The 14172-nt window shown below is 34.6% G+C and overlaps 2 protein-coding genes across 8 annotated transcripts; one reads left to right on the top strand and one right to left on the bottom strand.

Moving 5' to 3' along the window:
• The first annotated feature begins 67 nt into the window (after positions 1-67).
• Positions 68-5111, top strand: LOC103576182 (N-alpha-acetyltransferase 35, NatC auxiliary subunit). 2 transcript variants are annotated; one of them, XM_053737634.1, is made up of 6 exons: positions 68-224; positions 293-359; positions 529-590; positions 1044-2857; positions 2927-3046; positions 3120-5111. In XM_053737634.1, the coding sequence occupies exons 2-6, from the start codon at positions 301-303 to the stop codon at positions 3258-3260; spliced, it is 2196 nt and encodes a 731-aa protein (XP_053593609.1). In that variant the 5' UTR covers positions 68-224; positions 293-300; the 3' UTR covers positions 3261-5111. The 2 variants fall into 2 exon arrangements, with proteins under 2 accessions (XP_053593609.1, XP_008554508.1); XM_008556286.2 differs by having other exon boundaries at positions 68-359.
• Positions 5112-5501: 390 nt separating this feature from the next.
• Positions 5502-14013, bottom strand: LOC103576180 (zinc finger protein 665). 6 transcript variants are annotated; one of them, XM_008556283.1, is made up of 11 exons: positions 13661-14013; positions 13411-13530; positions 12170-12275; positions 10960-11391; positions 10013-10536; positions 9785-9926; positions 9121-9698; positions 8737-9002; positions 7357-7578; positions 6895-7280; positions 5502-6820 (listed from the first exon to the last, which is right to left on the bottom strand). In XM_008556283.1, the coding sequence occupies exons 3-11, from the start codon at positions 12218-12220 to the stop codon at positions 6344-6346; spliced, it is 3078 nt and encodes a 1025-aa protein (XP_008554505.1). In that variant the 5' UTR covers positions 12221-12275; positions 13411-13530; positions 13661-14013; the 3' UTR covers positions 5502-6343. The 6 variants fall into 6 exon arrangements, with proteins under 6 accessions (XP_008554505.1, XP_053593608.1, XP_008554504.1 ...); XM_053737633.1 differs by lacking the exon at positions 13411-13530 and having other exon boundaries at positions 10013-10197; positions 10258-10536; XM_008556282.1 differs by lacking the exon at positions 13411-13530.
• Positions 14014-14172: the final 159 nt, after the last annotated feature.

The raw sequence follows: 14172 nt of genomic DNA, 5'->3' as shown, positions 1-14172 counted from the left end.
ATTTATCAGCAACAGCGACAAAATGGCCGGTTAGTGAAACATAAATATCACCTTTTATCCTTCGTCTCTGTTTTTATCAGCTCTCTATTCTTTTTATTAAGTTTTTATTTAATTGAGGCATTGAAGAGACAAAACCCAGACCCATATCCAGACACAAAAGACAACTACAGGATGATAGTTTGCTGTGAATAGATCTGCTGATTTTTTTGTTATTTTTTATTTCGGTTAATAATCTAAATTTATTATTATTATTGTTGTTATTATTATTATTAATTATAAATAATAAATCTAGTCGTAACAATGGCAACTGCAGTCGATGAACAAATTTCAGTTGATCTACCAGATGATAAAGAACATCTGTAAGTAATACATTTAATTTATTATTCATCAGTCATTCACCGTAAATTAAAAATTATCCAACCTCTATTTCAATGGATCCACTGCTACCTTTTGCGCTCTTGCACAATAATTTAATTATTTTATTTTTAATTCATAAATTTATTTAATTTAGATTTTTTTTCATTTCAGATACGAGCCTGTTACTTATAATTGGGTAGACATTACTTCTGAATTCTTTGATGCCATTAAAAGTAAGTGCTTTTATTGTTATTAAATTTTTTTTGTCAATGTCATGATGTCCAATTACCTGAGTATTCAAATTAAGCTGGCGGGTATTTTTTACTAGACAACGTTGAGCAACGACTCCAGTATATAGTCACTGCATGTGTTTTTAATAAAAATATACAAATGTAGACATTCAAGTACATGAAGTAATTGGACACTGGTCCCTGATTGGCTGCTAAGTCCTTCATTTACGATCTTGAAATTAACAGCGATCCTGAACTTAGCAGACACCTAAAAACTTTTGAATTTTTATTTTAATTTACAAAAAAAATTGAAAATATGCACATGTAGAAAATTAAAAAAAAACTATTGAATTTATTTCCTTGATAGAGTCGCAATAAATAAATAAAAATACCCGTAATCTTGAATTTATTATTTAAATAGTATAATAAATAAAATAATTTGGATTTAATCAATAGGTTTAGAACTGGGTGAGCTGCTTCATGATGAATTATTCGGATTATTTGAAGCAATGTCAGCAATTGAAATAATGGACCCTAAAATGGATGCAGGGATGCTCTGTAATCGTGGTAACAATCAATTTTATACATTTGAACAAGCTGTTGAATCAGGAGCAATAAGACTTGACAATTTAACACCATCAGAAGTGATAGGTATCATTGATTCAACGTACGCGTGTATTGTGTCCTGGCTTGAAGGTCATAATCTAGCACAAACTGTATTTACAAACTTATATCTTCATCAGCCTGCATATATTGTCGACAAACCGCTTAAGACATTCTGCTACGCAGTCTACCAAATTATTGAAGTTATAAAAAATTCAATAAATCGTGCGATGGTTTTTGAGGAAGAGGACTTTCAGAATATTACTTACGGCTATAAATTACACTTGGAAGTTACTGAGAGCAAAACAATATCGATGCTGAAAGAAGTTGAGGATGAGTTACATCGTAAGAGTAGAATAAAACCCGTCAATGAAGAAACCGAGAAAGAATATAACGATGGGCTTGCTCTGTATGCCAGGATAAGATTCACCAAGAACTTTTTCTTAGCGCTATCGCTGATGGGGAAAAAGGACAACGTGGCCCAGAACTTGGGGGACATTCAAAGACTGCTGTCCAACTGCACAGATATGATTCAAGTGATGATCAGAACTGTCAGCAGAGGCGAGAAGTCTGATCAGACGTCAAATCACCCGACGATAATGGGGTTCGACCCGATGGTAAATCAGCGGCTGCTGCCGCCAACTTTTCCGCGGTACACTAAAATAAAACCACGGACTGAAGCGCTAGAATACATGGAAGAGTTGATAAATAGATTGAAGACAGTGATTAAAGTAACCAGTTGCACGGGTTTCCACAGTGCGCTTGATTTTTTCTTGGAATTTTCCCGGCAGAATCCGTGTATTTTATCGCGATCAATGCTACAGATAATTTATTTACCTGGCGGTAACCGAGTATTTGGTGCGCACAATTTTACAGATATTCTAAAAGACGCGGCTAAAAATTTCACTGCTCCACCCGCGTTGCTGCCCAAGAGCACGCTGCTGCAGAACCACCAGGCGCGCGAGTGCGTCGAGACCTTTTTTTATCACTGCACGACGCTGTTCAATAGTTTGCTCCAGATGAGCGGTCACAATAGAGCACGACAGAGAGACATACTGGCCCATATACTAGAAGACTTTGCGACTCTCCATGATGAGGCTGAGCGAGTTGACCGTCATCTCAACACGCTGTCGCTGAAGAACGACACGTCGAGGTCTCATCTCGCTTGCTTTGGCACTTGGTTACTCTATCACACAGTCCGTGTGATGGTCATGTATCTTCTCAGTGGATTTGAACTCGAGTTGTACTCAGTGCACGAGTATCACTACATCTATTGGTACCTGAATCATTTCCTTTACGGGTGGCTGGTTTCGGCGCTAACGCGAGCCGATTCCTTTCTTATGGAACAGGACATTCACAGTGAGATGCACAAAGGACGGGGTGGTAAAAAAAGTGCTAAGAATAAAAAAAAAAAAGTAACACCTCGTCCTTACAGTTTGGAGATGCTCATGTATCAAGTACTGCAGAACATATGCGGCGGTTACTTCAAAGCATTAGTTGGTTTACGTATGGATGGCAAAATACCTTTGCCTGAAAAAGAGTTTGACTCTGAACGTGTTAGATATAAACATAGATTATTATCTCCTTTTTCGTCGTTACTTTTACCACCGGCAGCTAATTATGAAAAGTTTTTAGATCTCACTAATACGCATCCGCATAAAGATAATGTAAGTTTAGTTAACGACAAATTATTAATAGGAATATTTAATATAAAATTTTGATATTTTTGTTTGTAGGAAGACATTACCAGTGAATTGCATTATACAACAGCATGTAGACATTTTCATCGAGCAAAAAACATGCTAGACTATGCTCTGTCGTTATGCCAGGATAGAAATTCAAGTTCTGCTAATGAGGTAATTAATAATAATTTTTTAATATCAATAATATCACTATTATCATAATTAATAATAATTATTGTTTATTTAGATAAATGATTTATTGAAAGTAACCAAGACGAATTTCATTGTCGTAAAGCTGCTAGCTGATGGTCACAAAAAAGACTCCAAAGAACCGCCAATATTTGATTTCACATGTCATCAACATTTTCCAATAATAAAACTCGTGTGAAGTTATGACTAATAAATTTATATATATATAAATAAATAGATATCTCATCGTCCTTCATCTGTAACTAATTTGTTTTTCGTCCGATTAAATTTAGTATTTATTTTTAATCCATTGAAAATATAGAAAAATAAAAACAAAAAATAATTTAATTATTAAATTATTTTATCTAGCTGTTTAATTATAATTAATTGTAAATGTTAATATGTTTTAATTGTTTTATCAGTCAGCTACAGCAATATTGTCTAAAAAAAAATACTGAAGTAATCGGAAATCAAGCGCTTATGTATCAAATCAAAATTTATTGAGCGCGTTATTGCGGTATTAATAATTGTTGATCAAATAAAATAAAACAAGTAAAGTTAATTAATTATTAAGATAACAGCAATTACAAATAATAATAATAATAAAAATCTCTATAAATATTTAAAATGTAAATGTAACTTGTACAATTATTTTCTGTGAAATTGTTCAAACTGTTGATTTATTTAAGGGCACTCTCAGACTTACTCTGAGTAAGCGGGATGTAGTTAAATGGAATGTTCATAAGTACAATTTGTCTTAATGTCACCTAGCAAAAATATTTATCCATGGACATGGACAGTGGAGCAGAATCAATTATAATTTGTTCAGGTTTAATTAAATGTATTTTAAGGAAATGAAACATGATACACTTTTTTTCACATTTAACATAACACCAGTGTATATTGCGTCACAATTTTTCTTATTTGATACATAATATTACAATGGTGCATAATAAAATTCTATACATATTAATTTCTAATTCTATTTAAGGGTAAATCATATTAATTATGTTTACTTTTTTTTACATTGTATTATATTTTTTTTAAATTTCCATCACCCTGTTTCTCTCCAAGCCGAAGCGCGATTTTCTAGTTAAAGAAAATATTTTTTAAAATCAATAAATAAAATAAAAATTTAAAAAAAAACAATACATTTGTTCGATTGTTAACAAACAATTTGTAAATTCGCTTCGTCTTGCAAAGAATTAATAATTTAAATTTAAATTTGATTCTTTTCCCTCTACGCTTTAGTTTATAACTAATTAATAATCCAAATAAAACTATCATTTAAACAAGCACAAACTCATATCTAAAAGCAAGAAACAAACTTGATTTTACATTTTATAACATATATTGTTATATTTAATATAAACATTGATTCTATTTGTTTATTATTACTATTAGTTAGATTAATAATTAGTTTTATCTAAGTATAGTAGATAAAGTTTACATCAGGAGACATCTAGTTCTTTTATTTTTATTTTTAATTTATCTTTAGTGTGTGCTTGTGTATTCGCAGGTGACGGACAATATCTCAATCTGAATAATATATTTAAATTTAATATAAAACGCTCATTGCGTGACTTTAGAGATTTTCTTTCTAGACTATTATTATTATTACTACTTTTTTTTAACCATTTAACGATGGATATTTTTCTCACAATCTTGCACATTTACATAATATATACCGCATACAAGTATATATATATATGTGATATATATTAGCAACTTGCTTGGCATTTTTATTTCGCTTACATATTTTTCAATGCGACATTAAATTTTTTTTATCATACTATTAATAATATATACATATACATGTATATATATTTATTATGGTTATCATTATATTTTTTATACAAAAAAAATTTCTATTATAATTTGAATATTTTTATTCGTTTTATCATGTCATTATTATTTGGTTAATTGTATATATTTATAGTACGTGTTGATACATTTATGTTGCTCACACACTAACTTTTAATATTATTATTATTACTTTAATTATATATAATAATCCATATGAATCTATATAATTCTAACTGGGTAATTGAGGCCCGTTGAAAAAAATGACACGTAAAATAGATTTTATAAACCCCTTCCGTGACTAAATTATAATAATAAATGTGTAACTAATGTTTGCAAGCACGGGTTAATTAAAATTTATATTTAATATATAATATATAAATATATATATACTTAATTTAAAATTTTAATTTATCCTAATATATGTTTATGATACATAATTGCGACGCTCACATGCCTGACATGTAACTAAAGCTTTTTAATTATAAATCCAACTCTTAACTTTTATTAGCGTCAATTTTATTTATAAGTAAAAGGAAGAATCCTTTTATTTTAATGACACAGTACATACACTTGCTCTTATATATATATTTATATATATTTATAGTTTTAACATTAATCTTTATGTCCTAATATAAAATACGTGACCCTCTGCGCTTGTCATTAGCATTTAAAAAAGAAAGAACAGTATTATAAACAAAGTATTGTTTAAAACAATTAAAGTAAAGCAAATAATAGTTAATTTATAAACGATACTCTATAAATTAGCAGGTGGATGACTCTATTAACCAGCTCTAGTACACGTAAGCAGCCGAATAATATTGCACTCGGACGTATAACAGCTAAAATCACTTAAAGTAAACCCTTTTAGCGTCTAATTTAACAGATGGTGGCTTACACTTTATCTACATTCATCTCATCCCATTCTTCTTTCATCATACATATTTATTTATGTATATATAGATATATATAAACTATTTTAACAAGATAAAAAATAAATTTCAAATTAGTAAGACATTACTAAGTCGCTTTCTTTAGCTTTGATAGAAAAAAATAAAGAAAAAAAACATCATAATTATAATAAAATATTTAACCACTTAGTTTACAATAATAATAATATATATGTTGATTGGAAAAAAAGTTAAGTTTCATTAATTATTAACTCAACTGTTTTCTGCTGGTTGTTTGCAATTAGCCGCCAAATTTAAATCGTCAATCTTAGTCGTTCTCTCACTGACAATAACTAATCAATGCGTCATATATTTTTTATATTTATCAACTGATATGCTGATAAATCATAAAATGATTAACAAATTTCTCGAGAGAATAATCACTATTATTATTAGTATTATCATTATCATTAATATTATTAATATTATTATCATTATTAGTAGTATTATTAGTATTAATATTATTATTCTCATTTAAATTCGTAATGTTTGATCCGATTGGCTTATCATTGCTCGCCGATTGGTCCATTCAATACGATGTAAGAACGCCTGGTGGCGTGGGTACTACAACGGTGTGCTGGGGAACAACTGGAGGCGCTGGTGGAGCAAGAGGATGACCGACAAGAACAGCCGCTGCTGTGGGTATCGGTAGCACACCTGGTTGGGGAATCGCTGATGGAGTGGCGACTTGGGTGGGTGGACCCTCGGCAGCGTGTTTTCTCAAGTGTCTCAGCATGTTTCCCTTCTCGACGAAGGTCTTGCCGCAGTCAGGACAACTGTGGGGCCGTTCGTCTGAGTGTGACCGTCGGTGAGAAACCAAGTGGCCTTTGCACATGAAATCTTTCGGGCACAGGTCGCAGCGGAAAGGACGCTCAGCGTTGCTGCCTTTGTTGTGTGACCGCATGTGGAAGAGCAAGTTGCCTTTTAAGGGGAAGCTTTTGCCGCACTCGGTACAGACGAATGGACGTTCACCGGTGTGACAGCGCATGTGATTTACCAGGTGCTCCTGTTAATTTATTTTATTATTATTATTTGTTTCCTACAAATTTATTTGTTAATTTTTTTTTTTTATTTATTTACCTTGCGAGTAAATGGTTTAGCGCAGACATTGCAACAATGAGACGAGTCACCAGTATGCTGTCGTAAATGATTGTTGAGATGTTCCTTTCTCGTGAACGTTCGCTGACAAAACTCGCATCTGTGGGGTGACTCGCCGGTGTGGATTCTGACGTGATTCGTCAAATGCTCTTTGCGCGTGAATGATTTAGAGCAAAAGTGACATCGATGAGGTGACTCGCCAGTATGCTGACGTACGTGATTTGTCAAATGCTCCTTGCGCGTGAAGGACTTGGTGCAGTACTGGCACTTGTGCGGTGACTCACCCGTATGCTGTCTTACGTGATTAACCAGATGGTCTTTACGCGTAAAAGCTTTTGGACAGTACTGACAACGGAATGGAGTTTCACCTGTTAAATATTAATAACAATATCATTTACGGTTGTACTTAACATATCAATTATTATTTTTTAACAATATTCTCACCTGTATGCTGACGAATGTGGTTGACAAGATGTTCCTTTCTGGTAAATGATTTAGAGCAGAAGCCGCATCTATGCGGAGACTCACCCGTGTGCTGACGTACATGATTCAATAAATGTTCCTTTCGTGTGAATGTTTTAGAACAAAAATCACACCGATGAGGTGTCTCGCCCGTGTGCCACATTATGTGGTTCGTAAAATGTTCTTTCCTCGTGAACGACTTGCCTATTTTATCACAAATAAAAATACAAAAATTATTTTCACTGGAAAAAATAAAAAAATAATAATAATAATTATTAAAATAGAGAACAAATTTTTTTTTTTATATAAAATGTCAAGTCACGCGGATGATTAAAAACTACAATTAATTTTTTGAAAATAAAAATGGACATTTTTATTCAACGGTTGGCTGCGTACTGCCCAATTGTATTAAAGATCGATTTAGTACAACTTAATAGAACAATATTATATGACCTGGATCAAATAACTAAATTGTTTACGCTACAGTAAGCCAGGAAATGATAATTCGAACGGAACTACCGAAACTGATAGCCCTGAAAAAATTAAATGATAAAAAAAACTATATATAAATTTCAAAGTGTACTAACCACTGAGATTAACAAAGTAGTATGTCATTTGATAATAATTTAAAAAAACAACAAAACAATTGTCTATTAGCAGATAAAAATAAAATTCAAAATTTTTACCGCGAAAAACAAACAGATGAATTTTTGTTATTCAAGTATAAAAAAATAAAAACAATAACAAATATTTATTAGGAAGACGCGGTTGAGTGAGTCACGAAGACGAAGGCACCTCGATATCTGGGGGTCGCTGAAAGACAGAAATATCGGGTGGTGGTGGCGGTGTTGATAATGTCTCGTTGGAATGAAATGCGCGCGACCCGCAAATTCAAGGGGGCGGTTACCCGCGATGCGCGATCAATTCTCCCGTATTTTATTTCAACGCGTCTTTACACCCACTTGTATTGCAATTGGGTGGTGCATTTATACTGTTGAGAACTTATGTATTTAGCTCCTAAAAAATTAAATGACAACACTGGTCGTACTAGCGCCGACTGTCTTGTTCTCAAGTTTCCGTCTTCATGACTTTTTTTTTAAATAAAATATTATGAAATAATTAGTTAATTAATTTAACGAATGGAATCATCCGCTGGATGAATAGCTTTGTTGACAGCTTGATAAATGCAATTGAGAGAGTACATAATATATATATTGTATGAGCGTAATTGTGTTCTGTCAGCTGTAGACATAAATATTGATTATAATAGTCTGAGCCTAATTACGGCGTAAAAGGCAATCGAACGATTATTAATAACTTTGGTAGGTCATAATAAGGATGGGGATATGATCAGCGACTTACCGCAAATTTCGCAGCGGAAAGGCGTATCATTGGTGTGTGAACGCATGTGATTTGCCAAGTGTTCTTTACGTGTGTACTTTTTGCCGCAGACCTGACAATGATGAGGTGTCTCACCAGTATGCCACATTACGTGATTCATAAAATGTTCTTTACGAGTAAAACTTTTCTTGCAGATGTCACACCGATGTGGAGTTTCACCGGTATGTTTTCTCACATGGTTCACCATGTGTTCTTTACGCGTGAAGGTCTTTGCGCAGTATTGACATCTGGAAATTATTTAATTATCATTATCACCATCACCATCCTCATCATTGTTGTTGTTGAATAATAACTAGTGCTACGCTTAATTATCAAAGTATATTTACTTTAGGGAAGTAAAAATACCTGTAAGGTGTTTCGCCCGTGTGACAGCGCGTGTGATTATCCAGATGTTCTTTTCTAGCGAAACTTTTGCCACAAACGGTACAGTTGTAGGGTTTATCAGTGGCGTGACGTTTCATATGCCGTTCGAGAGACGGAGCGTTGGCAAACACGTGGAAGCAGACGGCGCAAGTAAACATTGACCCACCAAGATGGCACTTGCCGTGACGCGTCAGATCATTTGCATTTGAAAATGCTTTGCCGCAGACCTGACAAGTAAACGGCTTTCGCTCGGTGTGGTAACGGCGATGCACTATCAGCTGATACCGAAACTGGAAAATCTTGCCGCAGACTTCGCAGGCATGGCTACCGACGGATACGGGCGAGGCGCTGGGTCCAGGTGTTGCCTCACCGTCAGCTTTGGTAATGTCAAATTTATTAAGCTGAACTTGTTGTGCTAGCGGTGTGCCGTTTTGAATAGTGGTAACAGTTTGGGTCGGCACTGTCCCGCCGACTAAAGTTGTCCCGGCAGCTATTTCACTCTGCAGTTTACCAAACACTTCGTGATAGGCTAGCAGTTGATTTATATCCTCGACATTAACCTACGTGTTAACATATATAAATATATTTATCAGGGTTTAATGTTTTTTTTTTATTTTCTACATTCATTGCCAACCGGTTAAATTACCTTGTACATATTTTGTACCATCTCAACGTTAAGAGTTTTAGCAAGGTCTTGCTCATTACCCGCGCTTATTTTAACTAATGATCCATCTGCTGTTCTAACATCCATCATATGGCTTCCAGCTTTTAATTCTGGTACTTGAAACCTTGAAATAAATAAATTAACATCATAAAACTTGTGCTGGCTACTTAATATTCATTTTAACAAACCACATTTTAAAGAAATATTTACTGAGTCATATTAAGTTGTCGCAGTTCTTTTTCCTTCTCGGGTTTCTCTGGGTTATTTTGGTTGCCATTGTCCGCCCCGGGATTCCCACTGATGTTAACTCCAATTTGTTGCTGCTGTTGTTGCTGCTGCTGTTGCTGTTGTTGTTGCTGTTGTTGCTGTTGTTGCTGCTGCTGCTGTTGCTGCTGCTGCTGCATCATACTCTGTTGTAAATCTTGTGGCTGTTGAAGTTGAAGATCACATTGTACCTGACAGTGCACCTGGCTATCACTGCATCGCTCGGTCGTACAGCTGCCGCCCTCGTCCTTTATCTTATTGTCGTCTCTTTGAGCCGATTGGTTCTGTGCATTCGGTCCAGTGTTTGAGGGGTTCTGATGGTTCTGCATCTGATGATGAGACTGCTGCTGCGACTGGTGCAGCTGTTGCTGCTGAGACTGCATTTGCTGCTGCATCTGAGCGTGGGCTGCCTGAAGATGGCTCGGGATATGAGAGCCGTCTAGATTGAGACCAGGAAGAGAGACTGGAATCTACATAAAAATATACAAGTCAATAATCGTTTGAAATTTCGATATTGCAAGTCGATAGCGTTAAATGGTTTTAGTTGGCATGGCGCTATGGTAAAAAATATATTTGTTATTTTTTATTAATGAGCTAATAGAAGACGTATGTCATGCTACAGTTAGACAGTAGAAGAAAAATTCTTAGGATCTTGTTGTTTTAAAATTTTCTACATGTTTCTACAGCTTTAGTCATGCAAATAATAAAAGATCTATTGTATGAACATGACAAATGATCAATTGTTAACGATGTATCTATAAATTTAAACAAATAGTTATACATAATTTAAACACTCTTTACTTTAGATAGCAAACTAATGATTCAGCGGTGCGAGCAAAAAATAACTAAACAAGTAATAATAATAAAATTTCGTGCAATCTACACAAACAAACCTGAGCGGTAGACTGTAGGGAAGTATGATGACCGCTGGTGCTAACCGCAGGTGAGTGATGATGGTGTGAAGACGTTGTCTGGTGGTGTGAATTAGTAGCCAAGGCCATTTCTTGAGACAATGAAGATACTTCTTTTGAGGAAGAAGAAGGTAGTCCACCGACACCAACAGATCCACCACCTCCAGCTCCTCCGGCACTCCGGGAGTTATGGTGATGGTGATAGAATGACACCTGGGGTAGTGATCCAGGAAACAAATTGAGGAGCAAGAATTTTGCCGGAGTTAGCGAGGAGGCGGCGGCTAACGCTACAGCTGTACCTACACGCAGGTCCGCGGACGAGTGCGGGACTGTACTCCCTACATTCCCGACACTCGTGGCGGCAGCCAAACCACCCGGATAAGAAGGGCGACTGCTTTGACCCGCGTTTACTTCCTACCAATATACATTCCAACATTTGTACAACATTTAGGTGGCATGCAGTGCGCATGCAACGGCCCAGCTCCAATCAACAAATGCGCCGACTTCCGGAGATCATCGGTCTCATTTTTTTTTTTTTTTTTTTTTTTTTTTTTTTTTTTTTTTTTACTTTATTTTATTTTGTTTTGTCGTTTTGTTTCCATTAAACTTTTCATATTTTCTTTTCTCGAGCACTTCATACTCGCAGTTTACAAATCTACATGTTGACATTGTTTGCTGATACTTGAAGCTAGATGACTGTTATTTTTTTTTTTTTTTTTTTTTTTTTCGAGACATTTTATGAGTGCAATTCTACTTAACGTATCACTAGGTCAATTTAGACGTTTAATTAAAAGAAAAAAAAATCTCAAGCAGTAAAAGTTTAATCAACTACACATTGAATATAAATTGAGTAATTATTTAAAGTAGATTACATGTATCAGCTAAAAAAAAATCATTCGCCGCTTGCAGCAACACTTACTCGTACATTAAATAAAAATATAATAATAACTTTTAACAATTATTTTAAAAAGCAACAAACATTCACAGCAATGAAAAATAAACCATTGCTTTGTTTGTGACATTTAAATATTTAAAAAAATACTAAAAGCTAAAAATTTAATAACAAGTTTATTCATCATGCCTAATAGATGAACAAAACAAAATAATAAAACAATAAAGGAAAAATAAATAAATAGCGCATTTGTAGTTTGGGGAGAGACTGGTAATGAATAAGTTTAATTTCAGTCCTTACCTCTTGCTGTGCCTGCGTGGTCGCTGGCAGTGCATGCTGTTCACTGTTCATCTTTGTTCAATAAAGAGCCCACATAAATCTCTTTTGGTACTCATCATTTTTCATCCTGTAATTAGCAGAAAATAAATCAATTATTCACACAAAGACATCAGTATTACATAACAACACTTGTCAAGTAATTTATTAAAGCAACAAACTTAAGTATAAAAAAAATATAAACAGCAATAAATCATGGATTTAACATATGATAAGAGTGATTTTCTTCCACTGCACGACAAACAACTAACATGAATTTAACCTCAAAACAATCCGTTAAATCTTAGTGACAATCGGTTTTATTTTTGAATCGCAATAACACTGGGTCGTAATCACCATCGGATTTGAATGTTTAATTAAAATCTGTAAAAATCAATTATTATAAATAAACAATCACCGCTTCCAGAGCAAGACCATGAGTCATCGTCAGAGCGACAAAGGCCTAAATTACACCGTCATAATGTTTGATTTAAATCCACGGCACTCCCGATTCCCGATAATTTAACAACAATTATTACAACACTTACTTTACTACGTACTTATATCCATGTAAATGTATGTATATTAAGTATGATAACAAGGCTGTACCAGTATATTATAATTATTATTATTAAATATCCAAGGACACGCCTGTATTACATCCACCAGGAGTTATTCCTCGCACATATGACGCGTAAATTATCGCGAGCGACTCGTGGAACGAGGACAAGGGGCCAACAAGATGGACGGTTGCTACGGGTGGACTTACGTACAAATGTTAAACTGCGACGACGACGACGATGATGATGATGAAGATGATGATGATAAAGAATAGAGATTTTTGAAAAAGGATTAAAGTGCTAGTGATAGTCGCCAGTTCCCGAGTTAGCTGTCGGGTTTTAAAAATGTTCACTCACGTGGTGCAAGGTGCCGTAGTTTAACGTGGGTTCTTGCATCCTGCTCTCTGATTACGACTCTAGTACCCCGTGCCGATGTAGTATACCTCCAAGATATATATTATATATTCGGACTGTCTGTATACACACTTAGTATTACAGAATAGAGGAGCTACGAGCTCAACGGCGCGTCCCGACGCAAGAGGGGCAGAGGACGCGTCTCAACTCTTTTTATATATACATATACATATATATGATATTATCCCCTTCCTTGTTACTCCATTTTACTTAACAATATGATGTATATAGCATATAGTATATAATATGTACCCGAACGATCAATCTCTCCGTCTCGCTCTCGCTCCAGCTTCTGGTCCTCACACTCTTACTATTACTCTCACTCTTTTAAGGAAACTCTCGACGTCTCACCACCGCTGAGCGCTGGGTATCCTACAAAAGTTAATCCAGCACAATAATGGCCACGCAACTGTTGCCCGTCTTCACTATTTATATTTATATATATACGTTTTTTATCGGTACTCCTATAACTATTATTATTTTAATGGGTTATGATAATTACCAGACTAGATGGTGGTTCCTGATGCCCACGGGCTCTGGGTTACGACAATAATTATTATTTATTTCCAGGAGTACACCAATGAGTTTACTGAAAATATTACTACTGTCATGGCTGTTCCTCGCACTTCCCCGCTGACACTATGGCCGGTTGCGCAGATCGCACTAGTGATGTCGATACCTTTTTTTTTCAAATTCTGATTAATTACTTCACTGATTACTGTTTTTTTTTCGATATTACTATTAAATCAAACGAAACTAATTTGGATAAATGAATTTTCACTAATTTTTATGACAAATTAATTGCTTATCTTTGTTTTAATTATTAGATGTGACGAATACGGCGGGACAAGGCGGGCGGGGACTTTGAGTGCGCGCGCATCCGGATACCGCGGTTTTCATTTGACTTACTTTTAAATTACGCGGGAAATTTAAATCGCTAGGTTTAAATTCAAGACAAGGCATTTATTTTGTTGAATAAATTAATTTTATAAAGATAGTACGCATATATTATAT

Source organism: Microplitis demolitor, chromosome 3, assembly GCF_026212275.2.
Source record: "Microplitis demolitor isolate Queensland-Clemson2020A chromosome 3, iyMicDemo2.1a, whole genome shotgun sequence".
In the NCBI taxonomy this organism is placed as follows: Eukaryota; Metazoa; Arthropoda; class Insecta; order Hymenoptera; family Braconidae; genus Microplitis; species Microplitis demolitor.
Note: the sequence above shows the minus strand (reverse complement) of the source record. Positions and strands in the feature narration are given on the sequence as shown.

Coding starts and splice junctions, on each gene's coding strand:
- LOC103576182 (XM_053737634.1), top strand. CDS start 301: ATGGCAACTGCAGTCGATGAACAAATTTCAGTTGATCTACCAGATGAT. Junction 360..528: donor CCAGATGATAAAGAACATCT/GTAAGTAATACA, acceptor TTTTCATTTCAG/ATACGAGCCTGTTACTTATA. Junction 3,047..3,119: donor ATTCAAGTTCTGCTAATGAG/GTAATTAATAAT, acceptor TTGTTTATTTAG/ATAAATGATTTATTGAAAGT.
- LOC103576180 (XM_008556283.1), bottom strand. CDS start 12,220: ATGAACAGTGAACAGCATGCACTGCCAGCGACCACGCAGGCACAGCAA. Junction 9,699..9,784: donor TGGTACAAAATATGTACAAG/GTAATTTAACCG, acceptor GTTAACACGTAG/GTTAATGTCGAGGATATAAA. Junction 9,003..9,120: donor ACGGGCGAAACACCTTACAG/GTATTTTTACTT, acceptor AATAATTTCCAG/ATGTCAATACTGCGCAAAGA.